A 25934-nucleotide genomic window follows, 5' to 3' on the forward strand; every position below is an offset into this window, starting at 1 on the left:
ATTTTATTTTTCTCAATACATTCCACTATGTAATGAATAAAGATTTACAACTGTAATATTTCATTCAGTGATATCTAGGATGTGGGATTTTAGTGTTCCCTTTATATTTTTGAGCAGTGTATATGCAGCGCCCCAGAGTCCTGGTCGTTGCAGTACTGATGCTCCGCCACTAAAGGGGGCTATGGTACGTCTGATGGCACTGAAGGAGTTCACCTGACCAGGTATCACAGACACCAATACATTTCACAGTCTGGCCTCCAGGGGGAGCTAAGGGCACTATGCATTAGGCCACTCCTCACAGTCTGGTAAAACTGGGGGTTGGATAGGAAGTTAGATCAGAAAGCTGACTGGGTTGGAACCAGGCAACACCTTGTGGCAAAGAGTGTTGTAGGGGAAGACTCAGAGGGGTCCCTGTCAGGGGTGGGATCCTGACAGAGGCCTAGCAACCAGAGAGAACGTTACGGGACCGCGCCTGCACGATATAGCGGCGGTACCCCAAGAAAGGACAAGAAGCGAGGTTTATTGTGCTGAGTGAGAAACGAGATCAACGCAACAAGGAGAATACCAGTAGGAGTCGTGCTGTAAGACGAGGCAACATCCTACTGAGGCGCGTAACCGGTGGCCGGAACGCCGAGGAAGTATAGAGCTCCAGGCCAAACTTCAAACCTACGGCAGGACAGTCAGTTATAGGCGGGCTGTCTCACCCAATTAACCTAGGAAGACACAGGGGGGTAACAACAGGAGTGGGGCGACGTTAGAGTCCCGGAAGAGCTCCGAGCCTACCCGTCATACGGGTGCGTCCTAACCATAAGATCTGGGGGACGTGGAAGAACATCAGAATCGAGTTGTGAGGGAACACGAGAAACAGACACAACAGTTGTGGGGACTATCCCGTAAGCACAGCAGGGGAGGACCACAACACACAAGCGCTAGAAGATAGGCACAGATTTCCACCTGCAAAGGGAACTCTGGAGGTGCCATCGGACGGGCCGGACTTGCGCAGCCTGGTTAACCGTATTCCGGACTGAGGATCCTGAAGCCTTCAGTAAAGAGGTAAAGAGACTGCAACCTGGTGTCCTCGTTATTTACTGTGGCCAGCACGGCACCGCACTACCACCACCATCCACACCTTTCATTGGGCCCCTCAGCAGGGTCACGGACCGGGTTTAGCCACCGTGACAACCCCAGAGCAGAGACTCAGAGGCCCGGTACCAGGTACCCCTCGGCCCTGCGGCAGTGGGGGCGCCACATATATTCAAAATAAAGTGTTTTAACCTATATATGGTTCGCTTCTTTGGACTACCTGTGTTGTAAGTGCACTGGTGGTAATATATTGTCTGAAGTGCCATACTTGTTGTGATTTATAGGGACATACTTCTGATATACTCATTTTCAGCCCTCTTGCAAGCTAATTTCCTAGCAGGGCTCCTCCCATTTGTCTATTTCAGTTCGTTGCTGGCATAGTATGCAGCTTCCCATGTCAGTGATGACTTTTGTTGGTCTAATAAGTAACAGCACATTTACATTTTATACATGGCATAAAGGAGTCAGCGGGGGCATATTTCTAATGTAAAGTACGCACGATTATTGTACTAAGAGGCCAGAAACATCTTGGGGTATGTGCACACAACGACTTTTATAGAGTTTTTCAAAGAGAAGACCCCTCTGGAATCGCCAGTGGTTTTATTTTCCCTGAAGTCTTTTTTTTATGTCTTTTCGGCCACTTCCAGAGCGCTTGGTCACCATATTTGTCAATGGCTTTAATCGTTTTATCAGCATTTTGGGTAATCTTTTGTACTGGCATTTAATGATATATTTCTTTTCTCTTTTTTTTCTATCCTTTCAACATTGAAACGAAAACTGTGTGAAAACACTCAAAAGATGCCCAATCTTTCACATTGACTGTTACTATAAAGTATAGAACTCCTTCTGAGCAGAAAATGCCTAAATAATGGTCGGCTCACGTTTTTCGCCATCTGGTGGCTTTGGAAACCTGAAGCAGTTAAAAGATTCTCAAAAGAGTGAAAATAGGAACAAGGCGTTTTTTTTTTTTACATAGGAATGTACAGTATATGTTCATTGTGTTGAGCGTTTTTGAGTGCTTTTTCAGGCGGGTTTTAGAGTGGACCACCTGAAAAAGATGTTGTGTGGATATAAAGGTTTAACTAATTATTAACCAATCTGACTTCTCCAGAGACCTCTCTATAGATATTAGATGTAACTCTATGTAATATCCATCAGATACTCATTCCATGAGGTTGTAGGCATCAGACTAACCTTATCTTCAATTCCATCATCAAACAGGTAGGACATGATGGCCTGGAGGAAGGAGACAGAATATGAGGCACTGTGCAGGATACGGGGAGTGACCGATGCTTCGAGGGTCGGACATACTCACGTTGGTATATTTGTAATCGCTGTTTGTGGCTAGAAAAACTTTTCCCACGTCTCGTAAACGATTCAACAGCAAATGGATTCTCTCCTGGAAAAATCATGTATTGCAGTCATGCAACGAAATAAACAGCTATCTATAAGTTAAAAAAAAAATAGATAGGAGGTGGTGGTCTGTCATTCAAGGACCCTCGTCTATCAGCCTTTGTGATGTAGGACCCAACACGCACATGCATTGCCCGGACAGCCTTGTCATTTTAATGGGCATCATGTAATGGTTTCTGTTCTCTGTGGTGATGCTGGAGAGGTACTGGGTAGTGATGAGCAAACGTGCTTGGATAAGGTGTTAACTCAGCATGCTCAGGTGCTAACAGAGTGCCTAGGGCAGTGTTCCCCAACTCCGGTCCTCAAGAGCCACCAACAGGTCAGGTTTTCAGTATTTCCTTAGTATTGCACAGGTGATAATTGCATCACCTGCATGGGCAATAATTCCATCACCTGGGCAATACTAAGGAAATCCTGAAAACATGACCTGTTGGTGGCTCTTGAGGACCGGAGTTGGGGACCACTGGCCTAGGGCATGCTCGAAAAATATGTTCGCACTCGGATGTCATCTGCATTTTGTTTGTTTTTTACTGTTTAACGGGTGAGAAGAACGGATACTACACTGATGGTAAAAATGAACTCTCTAACCAATCATGGAGGAAAATTGGATCCAGCACACTGATGAAAAATAGTCCATTTGTTTCTTCTACGCATAAGAAACTAATGTCTGAATAAGACCATAAAGGGAACAGTGCGCCCGACACATAAGTGTAGATTCCACACACGTGTTCCTTGGTGCCCTTGATTATATTGATCTATACATGAGCAAATCTCTCCCATAACATATAAACATATGTATCTACAACTTAATGTACCGTCTCTTTAAATCTTACAACCTCATTAATGGAGGATGCATAATTTGGGTGGGTATTCTTTAATATGAAGAGAATCTGACTCTGTTTTACATGTCCTTCTTTGGTTGGAAAAAAACTTACGTCTTTGAGAACGTATTTATCCAGATCTTGCAGAGTCTTTTCTTTCAGAACACCCTATTGAAATATAGAATTGGGTAATAGAATCAGTAAATTAGACAGTCATGACCGCATATTAATGAAAAAAATAGTAAGAATTAAAATATAAGTAAATAAAGTATCAAATATTTGTCAAAATTTCTAGAATATATCTCCTTAGGCATTGTACGCCTTTATAGTGTTAACTGTTAGGAGCCAGCCCAGGTTGGGAGGGGTTACATGGGCACATGAGAAACTAGTTCCTGTTTGTGAGGAGTTAATGAATAGCTGCTGAGGAGATAAGAAGGATTGCGGATTAGGAGAAGGCTACAAGTTAGAGAGTGTGTTTAGCAACAGAAGATTTTTGGATAGAAAGTTGTGGTGAAATATGTATATATCTATATGTGTGTAGTGACATATGTCTAGGGTTATATGTGTAACTAGCAGTAGTTGAACATCTGTCCTGAAACTGCAAGCCTCACAAAGGTCACAGCATACATATCTTTAGAAGGCAGACTACTGTCTCCACTCTCGCCAGGGGGTCGGGCTGGGAACCAAGAAAAAGGGAAACATTTGACACCTCCTAGCTCTTTGAAGAGAGATGTCAATTACAGCCTGACACCATCTATCTGTGAGAACTTTTACACAGGGAATCTCAGAGCAAATAATATATTCATTTGGGGAGCGGCCGCGGTCCAATAAAAAACAAGCAATTATGATATTAACCTGAGGGTCTGGTCTAGAAATCTGACCTCCAGAGTAAATCTATAAATTAGGTCTGTATACATAGAATTGTGTTCACATGTGAGGGCAGCCTGGGAAGCTGATGTGTTCCACCAACTCCATATTTACCCCCCCTCAGGGAGAAGAAAGCAGACTACAAAGTTAGACGTTTCTGTAAGTTTTCTCCAGTTTATTTTATACTGTTTTGCATACCTGTATGTCTTTTTATTATCATATTTTTATACCTTTTTCTTACTGTAAGCACTGAATCTTTTTTATATTAAAGCATAAAACTTTAACAAGTTGAACCTTGAATGTTCTAAAAAAATCCATAGCCTTAAACTGTGTGAGCCTTATGAGTGGTGGACAATATTAGTAGTATTTCCGGGACTCATCGCCAGTGTATTCGGTGAGTGGTGGCAACATGTATGAGCGGGTGAGTGGCCTGGGTCGGTGTGTGATTTATGCTCCCATTACAGCTTAGGACAGAGGTTAAATGCTGGACTGAGAGTGGGGAGATAGATTAACCCTTGCAGGCACAACCCCAAGTCACGTGCTGAGAGCAGGCACGTGACGAATTAGTGACACCATGGAGAGGGATCCGTGACACAAGTTTCAGAACAATTTCCTACTAACTGATTACTTATAGGCCAGAGTGCAGAGATTGAAGGAATTCCTATTCCAACCAGGAGAGGACATGAGGTACTACCTGTGGTGGAGGATAAAGAAAGTGAAGATCAGAGCTCGAAAGCTTGAAAAGTTCTCCATCACTTGTGTATAACACCAATACTATAACCATTCTGCTGCCTCGCCATCGCCAGAGCAGCCGCCTCACCACCGCCAGAGCTGCTGCACCCCCGACCTTCTGTCTCTTCCCCACTATCCCATAGAATGTAAGTCCGCAAGGACAGGGTCCTCTCCCCTCTATACCAGTCTGTCACTGTAAACTTATTTACTGTAAACGATATTTATATCCCTGTATGTAACCCCTTTCTCATGTACAGCACCATGGAATTAATGGTGCTATATAAATAAATAATAATAATAATAATAATACCATCGAAATGCTGTGCATTTTACGTATACGAAATTTACTCAAAGTATTATGACTGCTATCTCCTGTTGTAGTTCTGCAGTATATTTGTCATGCTGTGACTGTAAGTGATTAGGGAAAGGGGCCCTGCACTGTCCCTAGAGCTGAGGCCCTAACTATCCCTGCTTCCAAAGATACCTCTAAAGGTGAGGAGGTTTGGGCCACCAGCCTTACTGTTCTCATGTTATATCCTAAGCTGTCCCCTCCCACTCACCCAGAATGCCTAGGACAGAAATGCTAGTGTATAAACACATAAGACGAACAGGGATAACAAAAAGCAACTTACATACAAAACACTCACCAAAGGGATAGGGGAATATAGGGAAGGGTAGGAATGTACAAACCAAATGGGAATAGGATAATGGTGAAAGCATACACCCCAAAACAGCAGACAACAATCTACAGCAGCAACAACAAACTCCAACTTCAGCACTGCGACTCAAGTAAACTTTCACTGATGAGGAAGAGAAGGTCTGGCAAGATTTTAAGGAAAGAGGAAATGAGACAGTCAGGTTCAACTGTGAGATGGAGCTGCATGTTTCTAACCAGCATAGAAAGGGTTGTTAACCTCTTCAGCACCAAAGGAAACAAAATCCATTTAATATGGGGAATAAAACACACTGGCTAAATGAAAGACCTGTGATTCACAATTCGTAGTGATTTCCAAATTCCCAGATCTACCATGAGGACGTGACAATATTAGGCTACGTTCTCACGATGATCTCCAGAGCTCAGGATCCAAAAGATGTAGTCCAGGCCTGGGCGCAATCTTGCCTCCATGGTTCTAAAATATATTATCGTGCAAGAAAACTTGGGATTGTTTCTGAAAAATAATGGAGATGTGCTTTGTTCTCTATGTGATATTGTGGAGATATGTAAATGTTACACATGGAGATCTGATAAATCCATCGCTACGTGAGGCCTGAGGAGTGACTTGAGCCATTGATAATTCCACCTCCGTACAGAAAGGCGTAGAGTACTGGGCGCTCTTATCTATTCCATATTGGGCTCCTCTGTGTGTTGCTGACAGTCATGATGACGAGATAATATGTCAGAGCTCCACACCCCTCCCGTGATCTCACCGAGTCGTGCATGTAGTCCATGGCTTCTCTCACATCCTGGAACATACTTTTGTAGGACATAAACAGATTTCCGTGGCGATATCCGGTGTCGTAGCTACAAGGGAATTCAGATACAAAATCACTAACGTTTTCTAACATATAATACCATCATCTTAAATTCAGCTATCACACTGAGGAATTGTTTGAAAAATGCCACTGAAGTTTTTGATGCATTTTATTTTAAGCCAAGACCAGAAGTGGATCCAGAAGAAGAAGTAGAAGTAGAATTCCCTTCTTTATATCCCATTTCGATTCCACTCCTGGCTTTGACTCAAGAAAAAAACACTTAAGAAGCTGTCACAATAAATTTTACATTTTTCAAAAAATTTCTGTGTGTTAATGGGATATACCGTACATTTTTTTTAATGAATACCTAGTAGCTAGAAGAGACTGTTGAGTCTTGTGCCCTGGGCAGAGCTCGTGCCAGCCCGCTGTAAACCCTATAAGTGTTGGGGTCCAAGATGCCTGAAGGGCCCACAATGCCCAGGGTTCAGCTGAAGGCATCTGCCATACATGTAAGGTGGATGTGAGCACCAAATGTATGGAAGAGGTGTAAGGAGGTGGCGGGGAACCTCAGTTGCCTCCTTTCTCCTACCCACTGCGCCCATGCGGCACCCTAATGGTTCCCTCATGTTTTATGGGTAATGTATAAAGTGTAATGTCTAATGTGCTGTACATGCTATGTAACTGCATTTTTATAAAGTTAGTTCAGAGACAGAAGGAGTTAAAAAGTGTGCCGCTCCAACAGGTTTACAGGGAAGGGAATTCCTGTTCCTGTAGCAGAGCCCGGGCAGGCTTGCCCGAGGCAGGACACTCTTCACTGCCAGGAGCAGAGGGTGCCAATAGCATTGTCACGGCAGCTAGGGGGGCCTAGTGATGACCCTGTAATATTTATACTGCAAACTCGCCTTTATAGGAGAAAAGAAATTTCACAAAACACTTCAATATTATAGTATTGCAATGAATTGTAGAATCTATCAAGTGATTGTAAGCTTACGTTTGCTAAGAGAACCAATAAAAATGTAAAAAAAAAACCTCTGTAAAAAAAACTAAAATTTGTTCCCACCGCAAGCATAACTCTCAGAACAACACTCATGACATTGAAATTGCAACACCAAAAAGGAAAGTAATGGAATTATGGACATCACAGGATGGAGACATGTTACTGATATGCAAATAGTGAATGTCACGGGTTTGTCACGACAGAGAGGAGCCAGAAGACCGCAGCGTCTGATTTCTCCTACTCCTGCACTAACTAGAAGCACTTATCCTTCATATTAAACGGTGTAAATTCCTTTTAGTAGTGAGGGGTTAATCTGCTCAGTTGAGAGCTCCTGGAAGTTTCTCTGCATTAAAGCTCTCAGCTGTCCTCTGTTAGCCACTCCCATCTCCTATATAATCTGGACTCTGGCTAGCACTCATTGCCAGAGCTAGCTTATGCTGTAAGGTTCAGGAATTGGTGGAGAGTTGTTGCTTGAGACGCGGCTTGTGGATTTATCAAAGACTGTTGTGTGGTTTAGGTTGTGTACTAATCCTCTCCTCCTACTTAGTTTTTCCCCCTTCCTCCACTCCCCAGTGTTTTCCTCTGTTGTTTGTGTGTAGATATTTGTATTATTTGTATTTTCCTTTATCCTAGTTCATATTACCTTGTTAGTCTAGCTGATGTATTGCCATACACTACTACTCCCTTCTTCCCTAGATGGGGGAATGTTGTGAATTCTGTTTGTGGGCTCCCCCGGTGGTGTTTTATGGTAGTGCCACTTATTTGCCTTTTTCTATCCTTGATCACCTGTTGACACCCATTAGGGGAGTTTCCTATTTAAGGCTGCTTGGCTGCTGGTCTGATGCCGGCCAACAATGTATCAGTAGCATTCTGTTGCATTCTCCTGCCTCAAGATCCTGTTCAGCTAAGTTGAATTTTGTTTCTAGTTTATTCTATTTTTGTCCAGCTATTTGCAATGTGACTCTCTGTAGCTGGAAGCTCTCGTGGACTGGAATTGCCACTCCAGTGGCATGAGTTGTCACTGGAGTTTTAAAGTAATTTCAGGATGGTGTTTTTGAGTAGTGTTTTGAAGTTGACCGTGAAGTGACTCTTTCCTGTACTTCTGCTATCTAGTAAGCGGACCTCACTGTGCTAAATCTGCTGTTCATCCTACGTATGTCTTTTCCTCTTGACTCACCGTCAATATCTGTGGGGGGCTGCTATCTCCTTTTGGGGTTCATCTCTGGAGGTAAGGCAGGCCTGTATATTCCTCTGATAGGGGTAGTTAGATCTCCGGCTGGCGCGTGGTGTCTAGGGCATCGTAGGAAACACTCCCCGGCTACTTCCAGTGTCGTGTCAGGTTCAGGTCACGGTCACTTTAGTTCCCATCACCCGAGAGCTAGTCCGTTGTTATTTTGATTTCCCTGCCATTGGGAAAATCATAACAGTTTGGCCGGCCCACATGTGTTAAAACTATGCACTAAAGCAGAGATCTTAATCTCTGAATGGCTTTGGTTACACCTGTTTGAATCATGGATCCACAGAGTTTGGTTGCAGGTCTGAATAACCTGGCTACAAAGGTCCAGAACTTACAAGATTTTGTTATACGTGCTCCAATGTCTGAACCTAAGATCCCTATGCCTGAATTTTTTTACCGGAGACAGATCCCGTTTTTTGAATTTCAGAGAGAATTGTAAATTGTTTTTGTCTCTGAAATCTCACTCTGCTGGTGATCCTGCGCAACAGGTTAAAATTGTTATTTCTCTATTGCGGGGTGACCCACAAAGTTGGGCATTTGCATTGTCGCCAGGGGATCCTGCGTTATTAAATGTAGATGCGTTTTTTTTGGCTTTGGGGTTGCTTTATGAAGAACCTAATTTAGAGATTTTGGCTGAGAAAGCCTTGATAGCTCTTTCTCAAGGGCAAGATGAAGCTGAGATATACTGCCAAAAATTTCGTAAATGGTCGGTGCTTACTAAATGGAATGAGTGCGCTCTAGCAGCTAATTTCAGAGAAGGTCTCTCTGATGCCGTGAAGGATGTCATGGTGGGGTTCCCTGTGCCTACAGGTCTGAATGATGCCATGAAATTGGCTATCCAGATTGATCGGCGTTTACGGGAGCGCAAATCTGTGCACCATATGGCGGTATCTTCTGAGCAAAAATCTGTGCACCATATGGCGGTATCTTTTGAGCAAAAACCTGTGCACCATATGGCGGTATCTTCTGAGCAAAAACCTGTGCACCATATGGCGGTATCTTCTGAGCAAAAACCTGTGCATCATTTGGCGGTGACCTCTGAAAAGGCACCAGAGCATATGCAATGCGATAGTGTATTGTCTAGAGGCGAACGACAGAATTACAGGCGCAAAAATGGGTTGTGCTTCTATTGTGGAGATCCAGCTCATGTTATATCAGCATGCTCTAAACGCATAAAGAAGGTTGATAAAAAGGTTGATAAATCTTTTTCTATGGGTACCTTGCAGTCTAAATTTCTTTTGTCCGTGACATTGATTTGTACTTTATCATCTGTTACTGTGGATGCTTATGTGGATTCTGGCGCCGCTCTGAGTCTCATGGATTGGTCCTTTGCCAAGCGTTGTGGGTTTGATTTAGAGCCTCTGGAGGTTTCTATTCCCTTAAAGGGTATTGATTCTACACCTTTGGCTAGCAATAAACCACAATATTGGACACAAGTGACTATGCATCTGTCCCCAGACCATCAGGAGATTATTTGTTTCCTTGTGTTATATAATCTACATGACGTATTAGTACTTGGATTACCATGGTTACAAATTCATAATCCAGTCTTGGACTGGAGATCAATGTCTGTGCTGAGCTGGGGATGTCAGGGGATTCATGGGGATGCACCTTTGGTTCCCATTTCTTCATCTACTCCCTCTGAGATCCCAGCATTTCTGTCAGATTTTTATGATGTCTTTCAGGAGCCTAAAACTGATTCTCTCCCTCCTCACAGAGAGTGTGACTGCGCTATTGAGTTGATTCCCGGTAGTAAATTTCCTAAGGGTCGCTTGTTTAATTTGTCTGTACCTGAACATACTGCTATGCGGGAGTATATCAGAGAATCTTTGGAAAAGGGTCATATTCGCCCCTCTTTGTCTCCACTGGGGGCAGGGTTTTTCTTTGTGGGTAAAAAGGATGGTTCATTGAGACCTTGTATCGACTATCGACTTCTGAATAAGATTACAGTTAAATACCAGTATCCGTTACCTTTACTGACTGATCTTTTTGCTCGCATAAAGGGGGCGAAGTGGTTCACTAAGATCGATCTACGTGGTGCGTATAATTTGGTGCGGATTAAGCAGGGGGATGAGTGGAAGACCGCATTTAATACGCCTGAAGGCCATTTTGAGTATTTGGTAATGCCTTTCGGTCTCGCGAATGCCCCTTCCGTTTTTCAGTCCTTTATGCACGATATTTTCCGTGAATATCTGGATAAATTTATGATTGTGTATTTGGATGATATTTTGATTTTTTCGGAGGACTGGGAATCTCATGTTCAACAGGTCAGGAGAGTTTTTCAGGTTTTGCGAGCTAATTCTCTATTTGTGAAGGGCTCAAAGTGTATTTTTGGGGTTCAGAGAATTTCCTTTTTGGGATATATTTTTTCCCCTTCATCTATGGAGATGGACCCTGTTAAGGTTCAGGCTATTTGTGATTGGGTACAACCTACTTCTCTAAAGAGTCTTCAGAAATTCTTGGGATTTGCTAATTTCTATCGCCGATTCATAGCGGGTTTTTCTGCCATTGCTAAACCTTTGACTGATTTGACCAAGAAGGGTGCTGATGTTGCTAATTGGTCCTCTGCGGCTGTGGAGGCCTTTCGGGAGCTTAAGCGCCGCTTTTCTTCTGCTCCTGTGTTGCGCCAGCCTGATGTTTCGCTCCCGTTCCAGGTTGAAGTAGATGCTTCCGAGATCGGAGCAGGTGCAGTTTTGTCGCAGAAAGGTCCTGACTGCTCAGTGATGAGACCATGTGCGTTTTTCTCTCGAAAGTTTTCGCCCGCTGAGCGAAATTATGATGTTGGAAATCGGGAGCTCTTGGCCATGAAGTGGGCATTTGAGGAGTGGCGTCATTGGCTTGAGGGTGCTAGACACCAGGTGGTGGTCTTGACTGACCACAAAAATCTAATTTATCTTGAGTCAGCCAGGCGTCTGAATCCTAGACAGGCGCGCTGGTCGTTGTTTTTCTCTCGATTTAACTTTGTGGTTTCATATCTGCCTGGGTCTAAGAATGTGAGGGCGGATGCCCTCTCTAGGAGTTTTGAGCCTGACTCGCCTGGTGATTCCGAACCTACTGGCATCCTGAAGGATGGGGTGATATTGTCAGCTGTCTCCCCAGACCTGCGGCGCTCTTTGCAGGAGTTTCAGGTGGATAGGCCTGATCGCTGTCCGCCTGGTAGATTGTTTGTCCCTGATGACTGGACCAGTAGAGTTATTTCGGAGGTTCACTCTTCCGCGTTGGCAGGTCATCCTGGAATTTTTGGCACCAGGGATCTGGTGTCTAGGTCCTTCTGGTGGCCTTCCTTGTCTCGAGATGTACGTATTTTTGTGCAGTCTTGTGATGTTTGTGCTCGGGCTAAGCCCTGCTGTTCCCGGGCCAGCGGGTTGTTGTTGCCCTTGCCTATTCCTAAGAGGCCTTGGACGCACATCTCTATGGACTTTATTTCTGACCTTCCTGTTTCTCGTAGGATGTCCGTCATCTGGGTGGTGTGTGACCGTTTTTCCAAGATGGTTCACTTGGTACCTTTGCCCAAATTGCCCTCCTCCTCTGAGCTGGTCCCTCTATTTTTTCAGAATGTTGTGCGTTTGCATGGTATTCCTGAGAATATAGTGTCTGACAGGGGTACTCAGTTTGTGTCTAGATTTTGGCGGGCGTTCTGTGCCAGGATGGGCATCGACTTGTCTTTTTCGTCTGCATTCCATCCTCAGACTAATGGCCAGACTGAGCGTACTAATCAGACCTTGGAGACTTACTTGAGGTGTTTTGTGTCCGCTGATCAGGACGATTGGCTTGATTTTTTGCCATTGGCAGAGTTTGCCCTTAACAATCGGGCCAGTTCTGCCACTTTGGTTTCTCCATTTTTTTGTAATTCAGGGTTTCACCCTCGCTTTTCGTCCGGTCAATTGGAGTCTTCGGATTGTCCTGGAGTAGATGCTGTGGTTGATAGAATGCATCAGATTTGGGGACAGGTTGTGGACAATCTGAAGTTGTCCCAGGAGAAGACTCAACAGTTCACTAATCGTCATCGGCGTGTCGGTCCTCGTCTTTGTGTTGGGGACCTGGTTTGGTTGTCTTCTCGATTTGTTCCTATGAAGGTCTCGTCTCCTAAGTTTAAGCCTCGGTTTATCGGCCCTTATAGGATTCTGGAGGTTCTCAATCCTGTGTCCTTTCGTTTGGACCTCCCAGCATCTTTTACTATTCATAATGTTTTTCATCGGTCATTGTTGCGGAGGTATGAGGTGCCGGTTGTTCCGTCTGCTGATCCTCCTGCTCCTGTGCTGGTTGAGGGTGAGTTGGAGTATGTGGTGGAAAAGATCTTGGACTCCCGTGTTTCCAGACGGAAACTTCAGTATCTGGTTAAGTGGAAAGGCTATGGTCAGGAGGATAATTCTTGGGTGACAGCATCTGATGTTCATGCTCCTGATTTGGTTCGTGCATTTCATAGTGCTCATCCAGATCGCCCTGGTGGTTCTGGTGAGGGTTCGGTGCCCCCTCCTTAAGGGGGGGGTACTGTTGTGAATTCTGTTTGTGGGCTCCCCCGGTGGTGTTTTATGGTAGTGCCACTTATTTGCCTTTTTCTATCCTTGATCACCTGTTGACACCCATTAGGGGAGTTTCCTATTTAAGGCTGCTTGGCTGCTGGTCTGATGCCGGCCAACAATGTATCAGTAGCATTCTGTTGCATTCTCCTGCCTCAAGATCCTGTTCAGCTAAGTTGAATTTTGTTTCTAGTTTATTCTATTTTTGTCCAGCTATTTGCAATGTGACTCTCTGTAGCTGGAAGCTCTCGTGGACTGGAATTGCCACTCCAGTGGCATGAGTTGTCACTGGAGTTTTAAAGTAATTTCAGGATGGTGTTTTTGAGTAGTGTTTTGAAGTTGACCGTGAAGTGACTCTTTCCTGTACTTCTGCTATCTAGTAAGCGGACCTCACTGTGCTAAATCTGCTGTTCATCCTACGTATGTCTTTTCCTCTTGACTCACCGTCAATATCTGTGGGGGGCTGCTATCTCCTTTTGGGGTTCATCTCTGGAGGTAAGGCAGGCCTGTATATTCCTCTGATAGGGGTAGTTAGATCTCCGGCTGGCGCGTGGTGTCTAGGGCATCGTAGGAAACACTCCCCGGCTACTTCCAGTGTCGTGTCAGGTTCAGGTCACGGTCACTTTAGTTCCCATCACCCGAGAGCTAGTCCGTTGTTATTTTGATTTCCCTGCCATTGGGAAAATCATAACAGGGGAAGGGAACAGACTAAGGGTGGATTCAGGGGCTCAGTAAGGTACGTGGCCCCGGCGTCTTCATCATTAGAAGTAATCCAGGGATAGCTAGGGCACCCCTAGCGTTAGAAATCGGGAAAGAGCCCTTGGTCCTGGGATACCCAACAACACAGTTGTGACATTGAAAAATTGAAACAAAATTTTCAAAACTTCTCGATTTATCAAGTATAAGCGCCACATGCATCAACATAACATCAGGTTATTAATGGTTGTCTGAGGAATGTTATGCCTTTCTGAATGCACTTGGGGAAATCATCAAGATCCACAGCTGGCAGCTCCCTGTGTAATTGCTGATCAATGACGTCCCAGGTGTGTGCAATGGGAGACAAGTCTGGAGACTCTGCTTGTCATAGTAGCACATTTAGGCCATGCAGGTTGCTTACAGAAGCACAGGCCTAGTGTTGTGTTGAAAAAACGGTTCCTGTGACACGTTGTAGAAACATGTCTATTAATCCCTTGATTTTCATAATTCCATTACTTTTTGGTGTGGCAATTTCTGTATTGAGAAGTGTAATAAATTATCCAAAAAAGGATAAAAATTAAAAATAGGAATTAGGAATAAAAAAAAGCCATAGGGTCGCCATGAAAATTTTAATATTTCAACTTTTTATTTTTAATATAGATTGTGACATGTAAAAAAGAAAATCATTGTCCAAAATAAATTAAAAAAAATACACAAAAATCTGATTTAAGAAATAGGCAATTTTCTGATGATGCATTCTCATGAAATTTTTTTTAATGAAAATAAGGCTTTAAGGAGCTGCAATATAGAGTGGGGGATAGATACTTACTTGACATATCGTGGGCAGTCAGTAAAAAAATCCACCAGGCAGGCATATAGATAGGTTTCTGTGGAGAGAGGCAGCAAAGGTCATGAGCATGTATTCTCAGTTTGGAAAAAGAAGACAACATCTAACTAATGTGGTTGAAATCCGTTAGCTAGATACCCTTAAAAAAAAAAAGAGATTAATGTGTCTGTAAAAGGGGTTAGATTATAAAAATGTGTAGATTTATTATTGGTGTTTACCAGTTTTTAGGTTTAGCTTAAAGGGGTGGTCCGAAGTCCAAAGAAATTTTCCTAAATGCCTATCTTATTTAATCATTTAATTGGCTGGACTATTCCTGTGCGATGTACGCTGTACAATGTGCACAATGACTGACAGTGCGCTCTCTCGCCGCTGACTCAGATCAGCAGTAACAAGCCGGCAACAGAGCGCACTGTCAGAATACCCAGCACTGGTCAGTGTGAAAATTGCAAGATTGCTAATTTGTTTCTTAAACATTGTGATATGACAAAAAGACATTGTCAAACTTAAAAAAAAGTGTAACCCAAAAACATGATTTAAACAATAGTTTATTTTCTGCCAAAACATTCCGTATTGGTTACTCAGAGAAAGAAAGTGTCAGTACATATTGTTCTGGCAGACATGAAAGCATCTGTACATACAAATAAAAATCAAGTGGATGGCCTTATGGTGTCCACCAGTTTTAAGCCTTTTTTTTAAGCTAAGCCCACTGCACTCAAGGTGGGTGCTGGCAGTGTTATACCTCCCACCGTATCTAGCTGCAATTAATACCATTTAGGTCAGACCTGTGAAAACTGCAGCACATGGGCCACATCCAGCTCTCTGTGTGTTCCAGTCTGGCAGAGACAGCAGAAGGGCTGAAACAATGCCCACGGGCTGCACCATGCCCTACCCCGCCGGCCATCCATCTGCCATTGCTGCCAACTATCAGGATGCAGACAGCGGTGATACATTAATGGAGGACGGGACCGCCAGCTTCATCGTTCACCGATCAGCGTGTGAGACAGCAGATGCAATGACAAAATTTAATCGCGCCTCTGCTGATTAGACTCAGTGTACAGAAGACAGAAGCAGAGCGCCAGGGGAATGGGGGTGAGTTGAGTATGTGGTTTTTTTTTAATGTGTATCGGATATTTGTATGTAGATAGGAGCCTATATGGGCCTCACACTGTATATAGGAGATTATATGGGGCTCACCCTATGTACAAAGGCTTTGTGATGCTTACACTGTATATATGGAGCCTATCTGAGGCTTACACTGTATATATGAATGCTATGTGGGGCTCACATTGTATATAGTGAGGCTATGTGGGGCTCATACTGTATATTTAGAGGCTATGTGGGACTCACACTGTATATACAAGGGCTATGTGGGGGGCTCATTCTGTATATAGGAGACCATGAGGGGGCTCACACTGTATATATGGAGGCTGTGGGAGACTCACACTGTATATAGTGAGGCTATGTGGGCCACATGCTGTATATAAGAGGCTATGTGGGGCACATGCTGTATATCAGAAACTATGTGGCACATATGCTGCATATCAGAGGCTATGTGAGCCCCACACTGTATATAGTTTCTTGTAGAGAGGCTATGTGGGGTTCACGCTGTATGTAGGGAGAAAATATAGGGGTTCACATTATATATAAGGAGGCTATGTGAGGCTCATGCTGTATATAGGAGCCTATGCCGGGCTCGCACCATATATTGTATGCTATGTGGGGCTCACATTGTATATATTGAGGCTATGTGAGGCTCACACTGTATCTATGGAGTCTATGTGGGGGGTTCAAACTGTATATAGGAGGCTATGTAGGGACTCACTGTGTATACGGAGGCTATGTGGGGGTCATACTGTATATAGGAGGCTATGTGAGGTATATGCTTTATATAAGAGGTTATGTGGGACACATGCTGTATATGAGAGGCTATGTTGGGCACATGTTGTATATCAGAGGCTATGTGGGGTTGACGCTGTATATAATGCTGTTATGTAGTGCTCACTGTATATCTGGAGTATGTGTGTGGAATTATACTGTGTATAGGGGGCTATGTTAGGGCTCTTTCGGTATATAAAGGGCTGTATGTGGGCACATACAGTATATAGGGGGATTTCAGCATACTTAATTCTGCTCAATATTAAGTTATACTATTAATATTAATATCAATAATTATAGTTAATATGTTAATATTAATATTGAGCAGAATTAATTCCAGCCTATTGGTTCGGCCTCCACAGCAATCACGATCCCTCATGTGGCCCCTCAGGAAAAATTGTTGTTCACCCCTGATTTAGATCAACCTCTGACAGTAATTGCGACATTCAAAACTACAACTCGTACCTCAAAGTTATGACTCTTGAAAAAAGGGGCGGGAAAAAAAACAAAAGCACAAAAATGGAAAATAGCCTAAACTTGAAGGGGTTAAAAAGTCAGATTGGAGAAAACACTAGTAGCCTGCATCATGCCCAAGTTTAACTTTAACTTACCTGACAGGTTGAACAGCGTGTTGAGGATATGATATCTCTTGGTGTCATCTCTCTGAATGAATTTATTGGGGTATTTAATCCAGATCTCAGCCCTGAATAATACAATGGAAAGGGGTTGGAACATTTTTTTCCTGACATCTGTTAATTAGATTAGATCATGCTCCCTGAGGAAGTAGGAGGAAACACGCGTCGGGGTGGTGGGACATGGCACCCAAAACTCTCATCCTCTACAATTCAGGCAAGTGCAATAGGGCCATAGCACCATCTCCTATAATTATTGGATAAGTCTATCATTTTGCACACTGTTACTATAAATAAAATGCAAATTAGTTGTATTTTTATCATACAATATGATTTTCCAGTTTTTAGTTTTAAATTCTGTCTCCCACAGTTTAAGTGTGCCTACGATAAAAATTACAGACCTCTCCATTCTTTGTAGGTGGGAAAACTTGCAAAATCGTCAGTGTATCAGATGCTTATTTCCCCAGTACGTGTACAGCACATATCATATTATATCATTGTGTGATCTTGTATAGGATCACAAGTAACAGGAGTGCTATGTGTGAGTAGGGTTGTGCAGCATTGTCGCATTGAGTACAATTAAAGTGTTTGTCTGGCCTTAGGTTACAAGTCTGCAGATGCTCTATGTGACTACAGAGTTTACTCCATGTTACTGTAGACTTGTGAATCCTCACATCGCAGACACTCTGCGTTGTGAGTCTCTGGAGTAAGGAGCGGGCAGTTATATGACCAGTGCAGCACCCCAGGTGGCCGGTTGGTGCAGTGATGTTGCTTTTCCTTCGGGGAAGGTAATGTCATACTCAGAGGCAATGGAGTTCTCTTCACCATGTAAGGCACACACATGCAACACATTCTGAATCCAGGCCAGGAGGGTGAGCTCAGCACCCGGATTCAGGGGAGCTTCCCTAGGCTTTATGTATCCTGACCTGGAGGAGGAGCTAGGGAGTTGGTCCTAGGAGACCAAGCAGCCAGACGTCTAGGAGAGACGCAGTGCAGAGAGAGAGGCCTGGCTGCCACGAGGGAGCTGCAGCCTTTGGAAGGACAGATAACCTGGAAGGGTTGGATGTGGAGTAGCCGGAAGGGAAGGAGCACAGGAGAGGAACAGAGCTCTGAGGGGAACTGTGGCAGGTCACCCTCAGGGCTGAAGCGCAGTATCCGGGAACTGGGAGCCCAAGGCTTTTGTGGGACTCTAGGACACAGAGCAGAATCGGAGTGCACGAAACTACACGTTAACTGCCTGCACCACACCTGAGACGCAGCAGCACCTGATGAGTCCGGGGCATGATGAAGTCCCTGTAAAAATGCTCAAGCTGCCCGTCATACACGTACCTGTCTCAGGACAGGGGGAAAACTGGAGGACTCTGTAGGAAGCTTCAGGCAGCAGGGACCTCTCCTTTAACGGCGCTAGTTGGAAAGGTTCATAGACCTCTACTGGAGAAGGGAACCCTCTATTGCCTCTGAGCCGGCCGGACCACCATCATCCGTGCCTGGTACCCTGGACTGTGGCCAGCAACCTACAGTAACCAGGTGAAGACTTACAACTTGTCTCCTCCATTTATTTACCGGTTATACCATCCACGCCCTACATCATAGGACCCCTGGGGACCCGCTTCATCTGTGGGAAGTGTAACAACTGTGCTGCCCCAACATCCCCCAGGGGACCCCTTTAATGCAGCGTCAGTCCAACTACTAACCGAACTCCACAGGTGGCGTCACGACAAACTTTGAACATTTTCCCCTTTAACGTTGAGGCCCAGGGCAACGGACCGGGTCGCAGCCACCGTGACATCCCCTTTGTGACCGGACCCGTTACTGCGTACCCCACTGCCCTGGGGGCGACTCACCACAAGTATACGATTTGCATACTTCTGGACACATTCCGACTAGCCGTGTCCTGCCTATCTCACTCCACTTGCATTGAGTGAGGCTGTGCCTATCTAGTTGGCATGTGACCGCTTGCAAGCAAATAACATACTGCAGTCACACAGAGTGACTGCAGAATTATAGCCTGAGGCCGGACAACCCCTTTAAGGGCAACATAAAAACGGTTCCCTTCCTCCAAAATACAATGGTTAACCTGGCTACCTTTGAAATTGGTCACTGTGTGAATGTATAGGAAATAGGAATAGTCATTACAATCTGTGTGCAACGCTGAACAATATGTTGTTGATATACTGTACTGCTCATAAATATAAGCAGGCATGGAGAAAATGCTTCAAATTAAGAATGCTTTAAAGAAATGTAAGTATTGATAGTATTATTTTTATCAATTAACAAAATGTAATGTGAATGAAAAAAAAGAGAAATCTAAACCAAATCATTATTTGGTGTGACCACACTTTGCTTTCAAACCAGCATTACTTCTTCTAGGTACTTGTCACTTGCACACAGGTTGTAAGGGATCTCAGCAGGAGATTCTTCCAAACATCTTGGGGAACTAACCACAGATCTTCTGTCAGTGCCGCTTACGCAAATCCTTCTGTCACTTCATGTAACCCCAGACAAGAGTGGATGATGAGATCAGGGCTCTGTGAGGCCAGATCATCACTTCCAGAACTCCTTGTGCTTTACCCGGAAGATTGGCTGCATGTTTGGGGTCATTTCCCTGCTTCAGTATAAATTTTGAACCAATCAGACGCCTCTCTGATAGTATTACATGATGGATAAAACATACATCCACAGAAGATCTGTGGTTAGCTTTCCAAGATGTTTGGAACAACCTTCCTGCCAAGTTCCTTTAAAACTGTGGGCAAGTACAAGTGTACCTAGAAGAACTGATGCTTTGATGCTGTTTTAAAAACTGGTCACACCAAATATTGATATGATTTCAATTTCCTTTTTGTTCCATTGGCATTTTAGTAATTGATGAAAAAAAAAACAGTTAATTTTTCTACACTTGAAAGCATTGTTACTTTTTTGAAATGGCCACAGTGTGAATGTGCTCTTACACTTTGAACATTTACCAGCTTCTACATTGGCATGTAAAAGTTTGGGCACCCCTGGTCAAAATTACTGTTTTTGTGAACAGTTAAGCAAGTTGAAGATGAAATGATCTCTAAAAGGCCTAAACTTAAAGATGACACATTTCCTTTGTATTTTAGGCAAAAAAAAACCATCCATTGTCATTTTTTTACATTTTAAAAATTACAAAAAGGAAAATGGGCAGATGCAAAAGATTGGGCACCCTTGGAGATTTATGTGCTTAGATAACTTTGACCAAGGTATCAGACCTTAATTAGCCTGGTAGGGTTATGGCTTGTTCACTATCATCGTTAGGGAAGGCCAGGGGATGCAAATTTCCCATAAACACTCAGACTTCTCTAACCTTGTGCCAAAAAACAGCAGCTGCCTAACTGTAGCACCGATGTTCCTGCACGCTTCCTCCCTCCCCCGGCATGGGAGCCAACTTATTCACTGCTGAGAGCTGCTCGTAGGATTGCTAGAGAGGCAAATCAGAACCCCCACTTGATAGCAAAAGACCTTCAGAAAGATTTAGCAGACTCTTGAGTTGTGGTAAATTGTTCTACTGTTCAGAGACATCTGCACAAATATGGCCTTCATGGAAGAGTCATCAGAAGAAGACCTCTCCTGTGTCCACATTGTAAAATTCAGGGTCAGAAGTATGCAAAAGAACATCTAAAACAAGCCTGATGCATTTTGGAAACAAGTACTGTGGACTGATGAGGTTAAAATAGAACTCTTTGGCCACAACGACCAATGTGTGGAGAAAAAAGGGTACAGAATTTCAGGAAAAGACCATTTTGCTAACATTAAGCATGGGGGTGGATCAACTATATTTTGGGGTTGTGTTGCAGCCAATGGCATGGGGAACATTTCATGAGTAGAGGGAAAATGGATTCAATCAAATTTCAACATATTCTTGATGCAATCATAACGCCATCTGTAAAATAGCTGAAGTTGAAATGAGGATGGCTTCTACAAATGGATAATGATCCTAAACACACATCAAAATCCACTATAGACTACCTCAAAAGGTTTTACAATGGCCCTCACAGTCCCCTGATCTGAACCTCATTGAAAATCTGTGACTAGACCTCAAAATAGTGCATGCAAGACGAACCAGGAATCTCACAGAACTGGAAGAATTATCCAAGAAAGAATGGATGAAAATTCCGTAAACAAGAATTGGAAGACTCTTGTCTGGCTACAAAAAGAGTTTAACAATCTGTGATACTTTCAAAACATGATGCTACTAGGTACTAACTATGCAAGGTGCTCAAACTTTTGCATCGGACCATTTTTTATTTTTTTTAACTTTTAAAATGTAAAAGATGGAAAAAAAAACATATAAATACATATTTGCCTAAAATACAAAGGAAATGTATAATCTTTAACTTTAGGCCTTTTAGAGATCATTTCAATTTGCTTAACTGTTCACAATAGCAGTAATTTTGACCAGGGGTGCCCAAACTTTTACACTCCACTGCAGTCCAGCTCATTTCATTCGTTTCGTAGCACTGTTATTTTAGAGCATTTTTCCCACACCTGCCTAAAACCTTTGCAGAGTGTTGTATAAGCAGCAGAAAATAAATACTTTGAGTTAATAATAATATATACTTTCTAGAAACTGTCAGCAAGATTTACATATAGAAGTAGATCTATGACTGTATAAGAGATTGTCCACCAACAAAAACGATACTTTTTTTTTTGTAGAGATCCGATATGCAAGTCAGGAGAAATGAAAGCATAGAACCCATATGCAAATCAGGCTGGAAGTGCACTAGGGGTGTGTCAGTGACATTGAAAAAAGTAAAACAAGTGCATTGACACGCCCACAGTGCACTTCCAGCCTGATTTGAATGTCTATGCTACATTTCTCCTGACTTACACATCAGTTCTTGAAATTGAATAAAGTCTGACATTTTGCAAGGGTCCATATACTGTTCCTGCACTGGGGCCCTCTTCTGTCTGTGTCAGCCCCTTACTTGGTCCCTGTATAGTTTGCATCGGACCATGTAAAAGCAACTTAATTGACTAATTACCTCTTCGATCATTGTTCATTAGGGGCAAATGTAAGCAGAATATAAACCCAGCTTAAAAAGCAAAGGCGATATGGTGATCCAGGGCTTAGCCCCTCTGTCCAGGGGCCCCGCAGCAATCACCCTGGCTGCCTCTGCGGGATTTATGCCCTCGCTGGGCAGATTTGCTGTCTAGGAACTCTAGAAGCAGGAGATCATAACACAAGAACTGGTATTTGCCAGTGATATTATGGAATAGAGAAGATACTTATTAGACTCATCACTAATTAGGACGTCGTTTGATATGTACAGTAATTAAGTTGTGGAGTCAGGGTGGCTCACAGAGAGGACGAAGTGTAGACTCGGGAGGAATTCTGGCCGCCGGACAATGGATTTCTGTATAGAAATATTAAACCCTCGGGACTCTTCTGTCAGAATTTAGGATAGTGACAGCACCCCACAAACATGTCACTCTGGATCCAGACCCTATTTCCGTCCCGTAGATGAGCCGGAGCACGGTCACGCCGGTCACTGGTGTGTTCTTCACAGGCTTCTATTAACTCACCCTTTTAAGACGCGGAAACCATGAGTGCAGACCAGCACATTGCCATTAGCGTCAACTTTCAGCAAATTTCCATAGAGACTGTCAAACACCAGGCCCCTGCCGAAGACACAAGGCGTGAGGATTCAGTAAAATCTGAGCTTTTCATTTAGCATCAGGGCCGCCATCAGGACATTACACGATGTATTATGAGGGAAGGGGCGCAGGGGTGGCTGCACTGGATGCAAAATTCTTAAGAATGCAAAAATCCACTACCCGGACAACTTCTTCTTAAATACTTCACTCCTCAATGTAAAATATAAACACCATACACTGGCCTCCCACACCAGCACAGCTATGCCGGCGTCGAGTAACCCAGGGCTCTTGTGACCTCTTTATTCCACATGAGCCCTGAAACCAGTCAGCGGCTGTGGTGCCCTAACTTACCTCAGATGAACCTTGGATGACTGAGGAAGATCACTCCTGTGACTTAGGTATGGCACATGAGCCCCGTGTGACCAGGGGCCGACATTGCCGGTGCAGGAGGTGACTAGAAGATGTTTTTACTTCACATTGGGGAATGTGGTATTTAACAAGGCCTTGTCTGAGTAGTGGACAACCCCTTTATTAGGAAAAAAAAGAAAGCAACAGCGGCGGCGCTAGCTCTGAAGAATCGGGGCAGTGTCATGTCCCGGATTTCAGCCCCGGTGTCCTGGATCTCTGTCCAGGCGGTCACCTCATTGAGCTTTATTGACGTCAACACTGATAATGTTGGATCTTGTGGTAGGGCAGGGAGGCGTCCTACAGGCAACGGTTGTTGTACGCCTGCGGCCTACAAGATGTCGGTGTCCTGATGGCAGCAGCACCATGACATCAGCGTACTGCCCCTGTGCCGGCTCGCTCTGTGGGAAGGAGAGAAGAGCACACGGTCGAACTAATTAGGTAAGAAGAACTCGATTGGCTGCAGCGCTGCCGACGTGATATCAGCGCTGCAGACAATGACAGACTCAGCGCCGGACCAGGGGTAAAACAAACTCCAGCTGGGGACTGGGGTTCTCCAAAGCCAGAAAACCCCTTTAATAGTTCAGTGGGCATTAATGAGGTGCACTCACGGGGTAATTATTACTGGATTATGGGATGGTATTCCTACCTCGCCCCGGGCACTAGCAGCCCCCCACTACGCCACTGTTTAGCAATGCCTTATCTCTAGTCTGCAGGTGCAGTGGGGGAATGCGCCATTCTGACCTGACACCACACAATCTTGCAGAATACAATTGTGGTCACAGGGCAGATAGCGCTTTATCGTCAGTGCACTACAGTGCAGCACTGGACAATGTGTGTACGAGAACATAACACCACGCCGTGCGTGCGGCAGGATAACCTTATCAGTTAGAAGCAGATCATGTAAATACACCGTAGAAAAAAATGTGGTGACGTTACATGACAAGGCGGTGAGGGATTCCTCCCCTTTCGACACTAGCGGTACAATGTTATTCTATAAGGCAAGAGCTCTGTGAATGGAAACATTTACTATAAATGGTAAACTATACTGCACCACCTGCAGGTGGGATGGGGAACTACACCTATAATGTGAGAAACGAGTGGAAAGTTGAGATGAACTGCAATTGAAAATTAGTTGTTTTAGCATCACTTCAATTTTTTTGCAAGCCAAATCCAGGCAAAATAAACAATCTCAGAAATGTCTGTAATAAACTACAAGGAAAAACATAATAAAAAATGACACTAAACAAGTCATAAACAAATAGGATATGCTGTAACGACTCTGTATACAGTATGTCCAATAGAAGTAAATTGAAAATCCCATCTATGCAGTGTGGTAAAAAAAAATCTGCACAGACACTGACCTTTGGAGAAGATTTTAAAGGGAATCTGTCACCAGGTTTTTGCTATGTAATTGGAGAGCACCATAATGTAGGTGCAGAGACGCTGATTCCAACGATGTATCACTTACTAAGCTGGGTTTTACTGTTTATATACAGCCAGTGTTTTATCAGCAGGATATTATCACTACAGGAGATCTGGCCTCGTGCCTCCTAGTCCAACCCTACCCCAGCACTGATTAGCAGCTCTCTATCACTATTCAGTGTACACAGAAAGTAGCCAATCAGGGGTGTGGGCGGAGTAATACACAGCTCAGCATTTGAGCTTTGCTAGATCTACAACAGAGAAAACTGTGATTCTATCACAACTGCTGCACCCAGTACACTAAGTGATGCATCATTGGAATCAGGGTCTCTGTCCCTACATCATGCTGCTATCAGATTACATAGCCAAAAAACTGCTGACAGATTATCTTTAAGGTTGGATTGTATACTGTGTTTTCAAGTCATCTCATGTTATTTATCAGGTTTCTGTGGACATTGTCTATGTACATAAGGAGCGGTGAACATATAGGTTGACCTCATGGACGAGACATAAGTAAACGTTCTCCTCCCGGAGACAGGCGGATGCTAAGATGGCCGAACCCTTACTCAGAAATTCCAATAAATCAGAAGACACACACCTGGTCGGGAAGTTTGGATCGTACTTATACTCCAGAATTTCATGAGGATATCCAATGGAAACCAGTCTGTCCAGTAGAAGCTCAAAGCCAAGTTCCTCGTAGTCTGGGGACCGATACACTGGGGAAAAAATCAGTATAAAATAAATACATATAGAATATAATACATTTCTATAGAATCTGCAGCGATAGTGCCAGTTCAGGTTCCTTTCCCATCTAACAGTCTATGAAAATCATGCAGCAGTCGGATGCCATCCGATTGCTGCCATTTGTTTCACAGAAATAGAAACACATTGTCGATTTTGATATGACAGTTGGATCAAAATCGGACCTGATTCTATGATTTTGCGCAGACCACTCGGAAACCAAACATATAGTCATTATCATCACCTTTTTCTAGAGATACTCTAACGTTTTGCATTTAGGGATAACAAAAAACCACTTACTTGCCAATGTATAATCCATATCAAATCCGAAACATTTTATATTCTCCAGGCCCAAACTCCGATTTACAAAAATCCTGCAAGGATATAAGAAAAACATCACATATAGTGATTCCCAGCAGCGACCCGACATGTATCAGGGTACGTTGTAAAATCAGGCTAATTAATGACAGATATATAATCTAATTTACACAACCTTTTTTTTTTTTGCATACAAGAAAAACAAAACCATTTTTCATCATTTTTCAAACCGATTT

General features: G+C 43.6%; 1 protein-coding gene across 3 annotated transcripts in view; it reads right to left on the bottom strand.

Moving 5' to 3' along the window:
- LOC143774904 (cytosolic purine 5'-nucleotidase-like) overlaps positions 1-25934 on the bottom strand; it is a 59471-nt gene that overhangs the window by 27805 nt on the left and 5732 nt on the right. For 2 of the 3 annotated variants that reach the window (XM_077262687.1, XM_077262689.1), the window contains exons 2-10: positions 25681-25754; positions 25238-25355; positions 22738-22833; positions 17173-17264; positions 14669-14726; positions 6345-6438; positions 3432-3485; positions 2399-2482; positions 2278-2319 (exon numbers count right to left, since the gene is read on the bottom strand). In XM_077262687.1, the coding sequence (XP_077118802.1) occupies positions 2278-2319; positions 2399-2482; positions 3432-3485; positions 6345-6438; positions 14669-14726; positions 17173-17264; positions 22738-22833; positions 25238-25355; positions 25681-25754 (712 nt within the window). The remainder of the gene's footprint in view (positions 1-2277; positions 2320-2398; positions 2483-3431; positions 3486-6344; positions 6439-14668; positions 14727-17172; positions 17265-22737; positions 22834-25237; positions 25356-25680; positions 25755-25934) is intronic. The other variant, XM_077262688.1, reaches the window with a different exon arrangement.

This window comes from Ranitomeya variabilis, chromosome 5 (genome assembly GCF_051348905.1).
Source record: "Ranitomeya variabilis isolate aRanVar5 chromosome 5, aRanVar5.hap1, whole genome shotgun sequence".
In the NCBI taxonomy this organism is placed as follows: Eukaryota; Metazoa; Chordata; class Amphibia; order Anura; family Dendrobatidae; genus Ranitomeya; species Ranitomeya variabilis.